The sequence below is a fragment of the Manacus candei genome, unplaced genomic scaffold, assembly GCF_025592945.1.
Source record: "Manacus candei isolate 608988 ecotype Guabito, Panama unplaced genomic scaffold, ASM2559294v1 h1tg000086l, whole genome shotgun sequence".
NCBI lineage: Eukaryota > Metazoa > Chordata > Aves > Passeriformes > Pipridae > Manacus > Manacus candei.
In genome coordinates this window covers 6869291-6882083 of record NW_026138134.1, presented here as the reverse complement: position 1 = coordinate 6882083, position 12793 = coordinate 6869291, and the positions used below count along the sequence as shown (strand labels likewise).

At 50.1% G+C, this 12793-nt stretch overlaps 1 protein-coding gene across 5 annotated transcripts in view; it reads right to left on the bottom strand.

Annotated features, from left to right (window-relative positions):
• SIK3 (SIK family kinase 3) overlaps nt 1–12793 on the bottom strand; it is a 73978-nt gene that overhangs the window by 19547 nt on the left and 41638 nt on the right. For 3 of the 5 annotated variants that reach the window (XM_051812527.1, XM_051812529.1, XM_051812531.1), the window contains exons 4-11: nt 8928–9089; nt 2890–3014; nt 2493–2616; nt 1698–1816; nt 1251–1361; nt 987–1127; nt 446–526; nt 231–340 (exon numbers count right to left, since the gene is read on the bottom strand). In XM_051812527.1, coding sequence (XP_051668487.1) covers nt 231–340; nt 446–526; nt 987–1127; nt 1251–1361; nt 1698–1816; nt 2493–2616; nt 2890–3014; nt 8928–9089 — 973 coding nt within the window. The remainder of the gene's footprint in view (nt 1–230; nt 341–445; nt 527–986; nt 1128–1250; nt 1362–1697; nt 1817–2492; nt 2617–2889; nt 3015–8927; nt 9090–12793) is intronic. The other 2 variants (XM_051812528.1, XM_051812530.1) reach the window with 1 other exon arrangement.

Sequence of the window (12793 nt, the reverse complement as noted above, 5' to 3'; positions counted from 1 at the left end):
TCAGTGCAGCTCAGGTGAGACACTGTCTTGCACACCAGTATAGCTTACAGAAAGCTGATGAGGAAGAGGAGCAGGAGGAAAGCATCTCATCCCTATCTGAAATACTAACCAAGTTGTGCAATGGGACTGAGACTTTTAAAGGAACACTCAGAAGGACCAAAGTCATGTGCTGGGAATAAATCTTCAGGTCCCATTAATCCTCCAGCTGGGAGTTTAGATTCCATACTCACCGTGGGTCAGCCACTCCCACTGTGTGCCTCCTCATGGAGAGGTATCGGACCAGAGCCTCGGGTGAGGGCTCTTCCCCTTCATCACTGTCCAGGTTCATTGTTCCATCAGTCTGGGCAGGGAAAACATTGGAGAGGTTGAAATACAAGGATCAAGGGAAAGGCTTTAATGCAAGCCAGGAAAAGAACTTGCAGGGACCACTGGGGAGGTACCTCACCTCCACAATCTGGTTCTCAGGGTTGATGAGCTGGACTTGTGGCACATTGATGTTCATGGTGTTGCTTGTCTGTTCTGTCTGCTGAGTGGAGAGATCAGCATCAGAAGACACAAAGACAGCACTGCTTACAACCCCTTTACAAACACTGCTGGATTAACACCAGTGCACAGTCCTAAGCATCTGGGAGGTTACCCTGGAGCCAATGCAGAGCTGTTCATTCTCAGTTCTCAAGGGGTTGCCTCATTTCCCCAACTCCCTTCTGCTCAGGCACGGTCCCTTCTGCTTCCCCTATGAACTGGCCTCCCCCAAAACAAGTGCTCATTGCTTCAACAGCAGCACAAGTCGAGGAAGAAGCACCACAGAGCAGTCCTGAGCAGTGAACTCCAGCTCCCAGTAACCCTCACAGTTCCTTCTCCTCTGTCAGAGGAGAGAATTCTCAGACAAGGAACATTGAGGACACCCACAAGCAAGCCTGTGTTTAGCAGGTAAGGGACTGGCTGGCCTTCCAGGGCTGGAAGGACACCAGGTGAGTGGGGTGTACCTGGATATTGGCTGAGGGGAAGGTCATGGTCCGTGGGATGCTGGGGGACGGCGCGATGCGCAGGTTCTTGTGTCTCTTGAGGCGGTCGCAGAGCAGGCTGTAGATCGCGCTGTAGTGATCGTAGGCATCGGCCCGCAGGGACTGCAGGGAGAGGAGAAGCACTCAGTCCTCTTTGTCAAGTGATAAAATACACCCTATGCTCTGCTGGGATGCTCAGCTGCCTCTGAACACACTGATCTCCAGTGGGAACAGGCAGGGCCTCACCTGGACCGTGCGCTCCTTGTCCAGCCCCATGTCCGCCATGGCCAGCAGCACGTCCTCGTTCAGCGGCTCCAGCTGCCTCTCGGTCTTCAGGTGCTGACACTCTGCTATCAGCTGGGAGGGCACAGGCTCAGAGTTAGTGCTGACATTCCCAAAGGCACACTGATGAGTCACAGTGCACTGGGCTCCAGCTGCAGCTGGCGTGAGGTCTGAAGGCTGATGGCACAGCAACCCAAAATCTAGTGCCTCAAGCTCCCAGCGCCACAGGGAAAGATACAAAAACGTATGCAGAGCAGGAAGGATGTGACAAGCAAGGCCAGGAGACACAGAAAGGGGAAATGCAGCACACCAGCACTGGGAATGAGAGTTCCCAGAGAGCTGGACCAACATGGCAGCACCACGTGCCCGGAGCCTGTTTGAGGCACCGAGCAGCCCCCACTCCCTGCTCACCCTGTCAAACTCTGCGTCAGCCTCCCCCAGCTTCATCCACTTGTGTTTGCAGATCTGCTCCATGGAGAGCCGCTTGCTCGGGTCCAGGACCAGCATGTGGCGGATCAGGTGTTCACACTCTGCCAGGGAAGAGAGAGGCTGTGTCACCCTCGGGAAGGGACAAGGTTGCTGCAGAGGGGGAAAGGGCTTTTTCCTTCCCAGGCAAAGTGTGTCAGTCTTTGCTGCAGACATTGATTTCCCGTGCTAGGAGGGAGGGAAGCCACCCTGGCCACACAGAGCCCTGAGGTGGTTCCCTGTCACCCTGTCCCTCCCCACCATGACATGACTGACTTTTGGGGATTGAAGAGCAATCTGAACATTCCCCACTCAACAGCTCACTGTGAATGATTTCTCCATCATATTACCCCTGGGCTGCCACTGTGGGGCACTGCTGGGGCTCTCCCCCTTTGGGGTGGGATCTAAGCTTGCTTTGAAAGCACCACATTTTAGTGGAATTTGCTGCATGAAGAGAACCAGTTTTCAGCTGGGAAACTCCATGTAGCCCATGTAAAATTATTCCTTAACCTCACAGCAGGCAACCGAGAATCCACGTATGACTCTTTTATCTGAAAATTAATCACGCTTTTCAAACCCAAGATTCATTACTAAAGCACTCAGAGGTATTTTTGCAGCACGAGGACACAGACGCCCATCTCTGTGGCTGCAAATCCACCAGCCATAATGCTGCAAAGGGCCAGAACCGAACCAGGTGTGGTGAAAGGCCCTGCACTGGCGAGCCCCCGTGCCATTCCTTACCTGTGGACATGAAGAAGGGGATGCGGAACTTGCCGCTGAGCACCCGCGCGCGCAGGTTCTGCAGGGTGCTCCCGTCGAAGGGCAGGGCCCCGCACACCAGCACGTACAGCACCACGCCGAGGCTCTGCGCCCAAAAACAAACCCCTCGTCACAAACGGGCCGGTGGGAAACGAAATTAAAATGCATTTCCGGGCAGCTCATGGGTTTGGCACCTCCCCATAGAGAAAACACAGGAGGTGGCGGCCAGAATGTGATTTTGGAAGCGTTTTCTTCAGAAAACACTTTTTGCCATGTCAGGGCTTTTCTCTGAGATGTGCACTGAGTGTTCAGGAAGCAAAGCCAAACAAACAGAGCAAGAATTAGATCAAAGTCGGAGAGAAAGAGGTTCATCACATACCCAAATGTCAACCTTTGGCCCATCGTACTCCTTGCCTTCAAAGAGCTCTGGAGCAGCGTAGGGGGGACTCCCACACCAGGTTTTAAGCAGCTGGCCAGGGGTGAAGATGTTGCTGAACCCAAAATCTGAAAGAACAAAGAGAATTGATTGGAGGACTATGATTCACTCCAGCTGTCCTGAACTAACCAGAGCACTGAGTGCCACGTCCAGTCGTTCCTCCAGGGGTGCTGACGAAAGACCAAGTATGAGCAGTGCCACATCCACTTTGTACAGTATAAAACACACCTGCTGCAAAAAACCCACTACTTCAGCCTGCTCCACACACTAAACCCACACTGCTTTTGCTTAGCAGAACAAAGATCTTTCCAGAATTTTGCTCTTCATTTTTCAGCCAAGTGATTTCCATGCTGGAATCGATACACCAGGGATCACATCACTGAGAGTTGCTGAAAGTCAGGTGGATGGTCTGGAATGGGGTTTTCATCTTGTAATCAAGAAATCCCACATAAATCTTCAGTTAATTCCCAACCTTTGGATTCTTCCATGTCACGTTTCCCAATTCCCTGGGGCCAGGGCACCTGCCAGCACAGACAGTGCAAAAGCAAAAAAGAAGAGGAATTTTGATTTTTCCAGAAAGCACTACAGGAGCTGGAAACTTTGGTTATGGTGGGCAGCTCTACAAATACTTCACCAACAGCAAATAATAAATCCTGAAAGGGAAATCAAAAGAAAGGTCTTCACCTCAGAGGCAGCCAGCCATCAGCTTATGTGGGCACTAATGGCATTCTCTGCTAATTAACCTGCCTCCCCCTGGCTCACAGCTGGGACCTGCACTGGAAGGGGTAAGGAAACAAGGCTGAACCCAAGAGAAGTGAGCTGGCTCTCCTAAACAGAAAGAATCTTCACTGAATTGCTTTCCCCTTTTTGCCTCAGCTGAACTGAAGCCAACACACTGTCACAGAGGTGTGCCCACATCCCGTGAAGGAGGTGTCCTCAGCAGCAGCTCATCGAGGAGCGGGGCCACTGCCAGGGCTGTGCCTCTGTTTGTGCCAGAGACGTGCCAGCAGGAGGGCAGGTGACATTAATGCCCAGGGACAGGGACCCACAGCAACAAGGCCATTTCTCATGGCATTTGCAGCAGCAGCAGCTCCTCACAGCAGGGTGTGGGAGAGCGAGGAGGACCAGGAACACTCAGTTTGCAAATTCTGACGGATTAAAGCAAAAAACATCGTGGCAAAAACACACAGTGCAGCTGCAGCAAGTGGAAACCTCTGAAGATGAGTTTTGCCTCTGTCACTGGTCAGAAAGAGGATCCAGGGTGATGCACAGCCTGGCAGTGAAACAGAAGATCCCAAAGTTGTGCAAGGAAAATTTGACTGAAAATGCGTGTTTTAATACCTGCATACAAATGATAAAGAATACCTGAGATACAAAAGCACAAAGGTTTTTTTTTTCCCCATTTCTTGAAATAAATACACATTCACCTTGAAAATGAATGTTCATTTTTATCTGCTAATTTCTCCTTACAGCTTTTTATCCATGCTTCAAGGGAAGGACTTTGCATGAATCCTGTAGCCATAGAGAAAGGTTAGTTTTCCTAAATCACATAAAACTCCAGGTTTGCTCTAACACATTCAATACTACCAGTTAATTACCAATTAATTACCAGTTCCACACCAAATCCCAAGAGCAAGCCATCAGTGAGGCCAATGATGGCCAACACCTCTGTGCCAGAGGCATGGCAAACCCCACTAGCACTCCACAGAATGCACCAACTGTGAGTCCGTGCTCCCACTGCTTTCCTCACAGGATTTTCCATGACCTAATTTCAGGTGACTCCTCTCCTCCTTCAAACAGCTTCTGCAGAACTCAGCAGACCACCTGGTGCTGCTCCTGCCAGCTCAGCTCCAGGAGGGCACAGCCGAGTTCCTTCTTCCTGTCCCTCCACAGGGGGAAAGTCCTTGCTGTGGAGATGATTTATGCTTATGAAGAATACCTAACACAGCCTGTTCCTGTGGAAACACCTGGAGTGCAGACCAGGCTGCTCAAACCCTACCTCAAAACAGCACAGAGATGGTAAAATGTTCTTTAAAAGCACCACGGTATCAGAACAAGGCAGTTACACACCCTTTGGGTTTTCACTGCCGGCTATGAAGCCATTTAAACCTCCAGTGAGCCTTTGGAGGACCATTCCAGGGAAACAGCACTCAGATGCACAATTGTCTTTTCCACCTCTGCAAGCTTTTGAGCTGCTGTCTCAGGTTTAAAGCAGGATGTGTAACAAGTGCCTGAATTATGGCCACTGGAACAAGCACCAAATGCTGCAGCACTGGATGTGACTCCACCTCCCAACACAGCACTTGGGTCAGGTTTAGATGGAAACTCCTTCCGACTGTGGAATTTTGGTACTTCCCATATTCTGAGCAAGTTATTCTGGTTTAGACACTTTTATTTGTCCTTTTATGTACTCGGGGGGGCTTTGAGCACTTGGGGAACCACCTGTATTTTCCAAGGAGTGATTATTGCCCTGCAGAGCCAGGAGCAGCTCCAGCCCTGCACACGAGAGGCCCAAGGTGCACCAGAGTGCTGCACTGGTCATGGTGAGCGCCAGCAGCACAGGTAGGGTGTGCCATGCCAGGGATGGGCCATCCCAGGGATATGCCATTCCTGGGCTGTGCCATCCCAGGGATATGCTGTTCCTGGGCTGTGCCATTCCAGGGTGGTGCCATTCCAGCTGGCAGCACCACGGCCTCAGAACAGACATGCAACAGCTGCCTCCCACACCCTTCTCTGCTTCCCAAGAGCTGCTGGAGATTGGCCGGCTGGGAAACTTCACCCCTTCCACATCATGCTGAGGTTTGCCCAGGGATTCACAGCTCTTTTGGCCAGGAACAGGAGGTGGGCCCAGAGGAACCCTTGGAGTCTCTCCTTAGGGCACAGGGCCAGGGGACCACAGGCACGGCACCATTCAGCCAGCAGGTCCTGGAGCTGCTGCACTCACCCCATGGCTGCCCCGGATTTTGGGATGACAGCTTCTCCCTGTGGAGAGCTGCTGCTCTGCCCGGCACCTCCACACTGCTGGGCTCTGCAGGGAGCTGGAGCCAGAGGCTCTGTCATACATGGACACTGCCCAAAGGCTGGAAACAGCTTCCAGCTCCCACCTGTGCTGAGTGACCGAGGTCAGGGCCGGGGAAAACAGCAGGGTTTTAAAACCCCAAAAAAAGTTCAGGGAAGGATTTGAAAACCCCAGAGCAACAAACAAAATCTAAACCAAACAAAACCGCAAATTACCACTTAAATAAACTTTCTTAAAATCTATGGGAAATCACAGGCCAAGTTGACCTATAAATCCAAATCCTCAGGAGGCAACCAGGTCTCATTCCACAAACAGATGCGGAGGGAAAAGGGCATTTTTGTAAGAGCAAGGTAAGTCACAATGATGCGATATAGGGAAAATATTTAAAAGAAACATCTCTGTTACAAAACATGGGCTCGGTCCCTCACGTTTCCTCAGAGCACAGCTCAGGGAGTGGCGTCAGTATTTGCCCAACGGGGATTTTATCCTCAGGAGGGGAAGGAGCAGCAGACTCTTGCAAATGAATGCAAAGCGATGCATAGATCAGATTCCTCTCCAAAACCATCCCCGGGAAGGCCTGGGTGTTTAGCAATCATCAACTCCTGGCTGAACTCTCCGGCCGGGAGCACAGGGAATGCAGTGCCAGCAGCTACTGACTCAGACTCTGAGAAGGTACACTGGAGAAAAAGCATCCATGGGAAAAATGAGAGCGAGGGTCACGGCGCTGGGATCTCACTGTTTATGGAAAAATAGTACAGCAGCAATCAATCAAAAAAAAAACCCCAAATAGTGACCATCAGTGAGAGCAGCAGCACTGCCCCACTCCGGGGCTGCCACGCTCCCTCCCTCAGAGCCAGGTGCCTGCCTAGTGCCAGGTAAGGGATTTAAAGCTGCAAATGGAGGTCAGGAGGAATGTGCCAGAAAATCTGCACTGCTGAGAGCCTGGAAAACTCCAGAAGTTTGAGTTAGACACTGTTAATGGGTTTGGCAGTGAAGGTTCAGCTGATTCTCCACCACTGCAGCTGGCTTTGTGCACTTATCCTGGGAGGTCTGGTGTGAAGCAGATCTGTTGCTATCACTTCTTGATTTTTGCACTCTTGAAACAATGGAAGAACTGGTGTCAAGTTGTAATTGATGAGTTATAGGGAGAAAACTTAATACTTGGAAAATCCTATACCATAAATCAGCTTTTCCAGGCTACCTTTCAAAGCACTACTGCATCTTCCAGCCAAGGCAAACACTGCCACCACCAGGGTGGGGACTATCTCCTGCAGTCATTCTGGGAGCACAGATTTGGAAGGAAAGGAGTTTCCAACTCCCTTAGATAAAAAAAGGTTTCCACAATTTTCAGAGCTTGTCAGTCTGCTCACGAGGACACTTCTTCAGCAAATCCAGTCGAATTCCAGTTTCCACCTGGGTTAGTTTTTAACTCCTCGCTGTTTGCCAGGCACCCTCCCCCTCCACACAGAGCGGATTTTCCCCGTGAACACAAGATGGCCTCAAATCATTAGTGCAGCACAAACCACCAGAAAGTGCTGCTCAGAGACCTCCTGAGCAGCCTCTCCCCGGAGCTCCATGACCTCTCCACTCCTACTCCCAGGAGCTCCACTCCATCAGTGTCTCACTTATCTCCTGCTCCCAGGACAGCACGAGCAGGTTATCACCCCTGTGCCAAGCAGGACATGGTTCAGACTGTTAAGCGTCCAGAGGAAGGTTCATCAGGTCCTTCCCTCCTTTCTATTCCCTCCCCATTCCCTCCTCAAAAAGTGAGGATGAGGGAAGCCTAAGAAATTACTAATCATTTTACCAGAGCTGAGTGTTAAACTCTAACCTAATACCTAAGGATGGTGCATGAGAGAACAGTAAACATAACAAACAAGACTGTTTCCTTTCTTCAAGATGGTATCAAGATAGAGGAGCAGCTCCCCACGTCCCAGCAGTAAAATTGCTCAGAATGAAAAGTTTTGTAGCCCTCAGTAGTTTAAAAACAAAACAAAACAAAACAAACAAACAAATGACAAATGCTTGTAAAAGGCACAAGCTCTCCCAGGAAGTCTGTTAGGAGAGGGGGCAACAAAGGGCTTTCCAAAGCTGCTCTGCTGTGCATTAGGCTCTGCTAGAATTAAATGGTGAGTATGAGGTCTTCCACTTCAAAAGCCCATGAAATTGGATGACCAGGCCAGCATTAAATCTTCCTGTTTCAATCAGTTGCTACATAATCCCACAAAGCCAAATAAAGTCAGACCTAGTCAGTGCCCCCCAGAGCTCAGCAGCCAAGATTCAGTCTCACGGTCAGAGGATCAGACATGCAGGTCTGTGTTAGGTCAGTACAGAAATGTCCAAGGAGAAAGGTCTCTGGAAGGGCAGTTAGTGCCAAAAATTCCCACTGTCCTGCACAACTCTGGGAACAAGCAGAGGGCCCTGTGTGTTCAGCAACTTCAGCTTCTCTCCCTGCAGTGACTAAAGCCCCCAAAGCCCTGGGGCCACTCTGGCTCTGTCAGAGCTCATCCTGAGTGACTCCAGGAGTGCTGCTTCCCCTTCACTGCTCTGCCATCCACCTTGTCATCCCTGCTTTGCCATTCCTTCCCTCTCACCTAGCCTGACCTGCTCTGAAGAAGCCCTAACCCAGCAGCAGGACTCAGAACAAGGTCACTTTTGTGACACTGTCTCATCCATTACCCGGAGGACCAAACACGGGGTGTCTGCAGCCACATGTCTGCCTGGGAAGCCAAACCTGCTCTTTTTCCTCCTTCTTTTACTTTGCACTAGTCGAAGGGAGACATAAATCTCCTGGCTGCAACCTGGCAGTTTCTGCTCTGGGCATCAGGCCACTCAGAAATCCAAAGCTTCCTTCAGCTGCACTGCGTTTCCTTCCCCCTGAATACCTGGAAGCAGCCAATGCCCACATTTATGAACTCCTGAAAGCAGCTGCCTTCCCCCCACCCCGCTCTGCTCAGCTCACCTGCTATTTTGATGTTCAGGTTCGCATCCAGGAGGAGGTTTTCTGCCTTCAGGTCCCTGTGGACGATGTTCCTGCAGTGACAGAAGTTGACAGCAGCCACGATCTGCTTGAACTTCCTCCGGGCCTCCTTCTCGGCCATGCGCCCGTGGGCCACCAGGTGATCTGAGGGGGCAAGGACAGACAGTGGAAGGGCTTAACATTTATTTTATTTAGAGGACAGCTGAGGGCACGGCTGGGAAAACAGAGTTGTTTTGTGACAAAGGCAAAGGTTTTAGTATCTTTTTCTACATCAAAGTAAAATCAAAGCTTTCCAACCTTTGCCTTCAGTCAGGCACCAAGCCTCACATCACATCATCTCCACAGTGAGAGGTGCAGGTTCCTGGCCATGTGCCATCCCACCTTCCCTCTGGATTTTGTGTCTTTGGTCTAACATGCCTCACAGATAACTCCTGCTGGAACCAGTGAGGTCCCAGGTAGTTACAGACACAACCTGCTCCTCACCTCAGCTCTCCAGCCAGCAGAGCTACGAGCTGCAGGAGGTATTTAACACCATCCCTCTCTGCAGATTGGTGAAAAAACATCCTTGCAATATCCAAGAAAGCATTTCATTATAAAAATGGAACTGGCTTCCACTACGGAAATCTGAGCACTCCCAAATATTTTGCTGAAAGCCTGCACTCTCACTCAAAGGTAGTATTTGTTGCCAGCTGGGCTTTCCTTGGAAGGCAGCGCTGCACACACGGACAGGAAAAGCCTCTCCAAGAGATCACAAAGGCAGGCACACAGCAGTGACCCAACTGGAGTCAATCCACCTAAAACCTGGAAGCACCAGGCTTACAGAAGCCAGTCCTCACTGTCCCGTGAGCAGGGATGGGCAGGCAGGAGACAGGCGGCAGAAATGGCAGAGAAAGGAGGAAAAAAAGCATCCCTCTCCCTGAAGCATCAGCAGAACAGGCAAAACTCTGCCAGTAAAAGCATAAAAATCGAAGTGGCAGATGAATTATGAGGTACAATTACTGCCCTTTCCTAATACCTTTCTACCCAATATGCAAATCTGGCTAAAACTAACGTAGCAGGTAAGAGATACAGGTAGGAACAGCAGCTTGCACGATTATGGAACTGAGGACAGCGCCATAAAAACCCAGGAGAAACTCAAGATGTGCCCTGGAGAGTCCCCAGTAACCACACGTGGGACCAGGGGGGTTTCCAAGTTTCCCCAGCTCACAGGAACAGTTTTGGAGGTTTACACAAGCCCTGTCCCCTCTGGCACAGCCCACAGGATAGGTCAGCAGAGGCACCAGTCACCCAAACCCCAGGGGCTTGTTATCCCCTGGCCCACTTCAGGAGGTTCTAAGCCCTCAGCAGGGACATCGAGTTGGCCTCGAAAGACTTCTGGCCAAAATTAGGCTGAAATGCTCCATGTCCCTCCCTAAAGCCCATTAAAACTGGGGGCTCGATACAGATACCTGTTCTGGAAAATAATAACAATAAATCACTTGTGCAGGTTTCTCATCGGGTGGCTGTGTTTTTCCCCAGTCACCCATTAATTAAAATACCTGTGACATAATTGACTCGCAGTAAATACTAATTACCAAGATCCATCAAAGCAGTTGTGCTGCTCCTGACTGCACAGCAACCTACTTCTGCCTTTGCCTGCTCATGTTGAGCAACAGACTCGAGGTGTTTTTTCAAAGAACTTGTCAATTAACTTTTTATTCATCAGATAAACTTATTCCATAAGCAAGTCTGAGCCAGGGCTGGGGAAGGAAAACCATCACCAAGTCAAATCTGACCCCCAGCTCACTTGCTGGGAAAAGCAAAGGTAGCATCTCAAATTGCCCCGTCGTATTTCATTAAGGCATTTGCACGGTCATAAATTTATTACTCTGAGGAGCTGGAGACTGACAGCAGAGCTCAGCAAGGGCTGCTCCAACTGAAGTGTTGCCACTGATCAACAGGTAATAGCTCAGCTCCTAAACAAGGGCATTCACACCTTCTGCACCGCTGGAATTTCGGAGCGCAGCGAGTGCCCTTAAAACAAAGCACAAGGCTCCAGTCTCTCAACAATTTCGGAAATATTTTAGCAATTCTCCTGCAGGCAAGAAAACAAATCCAGTTACTGCAGCAGGTGTCTTCCTACTAGTTCTCTCCTAAGCATATTTTTGCCCAAACCAGGGTCCCCCTGTCCCCGGCAGGGACAGTGACACAGAGTTGCAGCACACTTCTCTCTGCCCTGTGCCTCTCACACAGAAAACTCTGCTGCCCCTCTGATGAGTCAGTCCTGCTTAGGCTGCAAAAAACCCTTTTTAGGTTGGGCGTGAAATTTCACTTTTGATGAAGAACTGGGAGCAGGGGCCAGCCCCCGAGCCCTGCACGTAGGCACAGCCCTGCAGCCCGCTGACATTTCTGCACAGGCTCCAGAGGAAGGACAGGAACAATGAGGCTACAGAATACTTCACATACCACCAAGGGCAACTGGATGCCAAAATTAACCATTGAGAGCTTAGTCTGCATAAACCTCTCATGCAATGGAGGTTCCAGAGCTGACCTGAGTGCTCAGCTGGGAGCCAGCACCCTGCTCTGAGTGTGCCAGAGCACCCAGACGTGCTGTGCCAATGTCACCGTGCTCCTCGGGGCTGGAGGTGCAGGGTGATGCTCCTCTGAGTGTCTCCCAGAGAGGAAGGAATGTGTAATTTCATTCCACAACCCTTAGAAATATCAGTCACTGGTCTCTGTACTTATATGAAGCACCTGACGCCGCTCTCTGAGTTAAAAAAACAATAAAATCCTCCACTGAAGAAAAATGAGCTGGTTCAGAGACAGGACTGACACACAAGTTTCCACTTCTCGCCTCTGGACAGACGCCTCGTGCTTTTAAGTTGCTTTTCTGTCTGGAAAGCAAACACTGCTGAAGCTTCATGTCTCCATGTGGTGGATTAAGTCACATTTCCAGTGAATTTGGGGACATTGTGATGTCAGAAACAGCTTGACCTTCTAGAGATGGGCACCATGTAGTTGAATGCTCAGAGAGTTCAGGATGAGTGGGCAGGAGGTGAGGAGACAAGGCAGACGTGGTAACCACATTAACCAAAAATCATTTTCTAAATTTTCTGCAGTTTTTTTGTCAGTCAACCAAGAACCCATATTCAGTCAGTGAGGACTGCAGATTGTTTACAGTGTTCATAGTAAACAGCTGAAATCAAACCAGATTTTAAGACTATATCCCGTTTGACCTCAAAAAAGGACACTCGAGGGACCTGGAACAAAGAGCACCCTATGTTTAAAAGGAGACATTCATTTGTTCATAATGTCAAACCAGCAACCCAACCACACGCAAAACATGGATAGGGACAAAAATAACAATTTACATTTGGCTGCTCAAACCCACAGCAAACCCAAGCTCTCTCCCTGGTCCCCACGCACCGCTACGCAAACAAAGTGAATTATCAAACCATTTCCAGTAACAGATGAATCAAAGACACTTACGGCACAGCTTGGCCACTGAAGGAGCTCTCAGCCCTTTTACTGGCAGTTTGGATAAACAGGTGGTACAGCCCTCCCAGGTGCTGACCCGGGATCCCTGCAGAGCCCAGACCAGCCAGGGACAGGACAGACACGTGGCCAACACTCCCTGACTGTGGCCATTTAGAGAAACCACCATTCTTTCAGTAAGAATTCCAACCTCCAGCACTGTCTCTGTAATACTGACAGCTGCATGGCACAGTTAAAGCCTTGGAAAGTTTTGAAAGCATCACAGAAGCAACTTAGGACGACAAAAACTTGCAGTTCACAACAACACAGTGCTGTAACTCCGGTTCCTCGAGGCACTGGCTGCGTTCAGCTTTACCCTGGGTGTCTGGCATCCA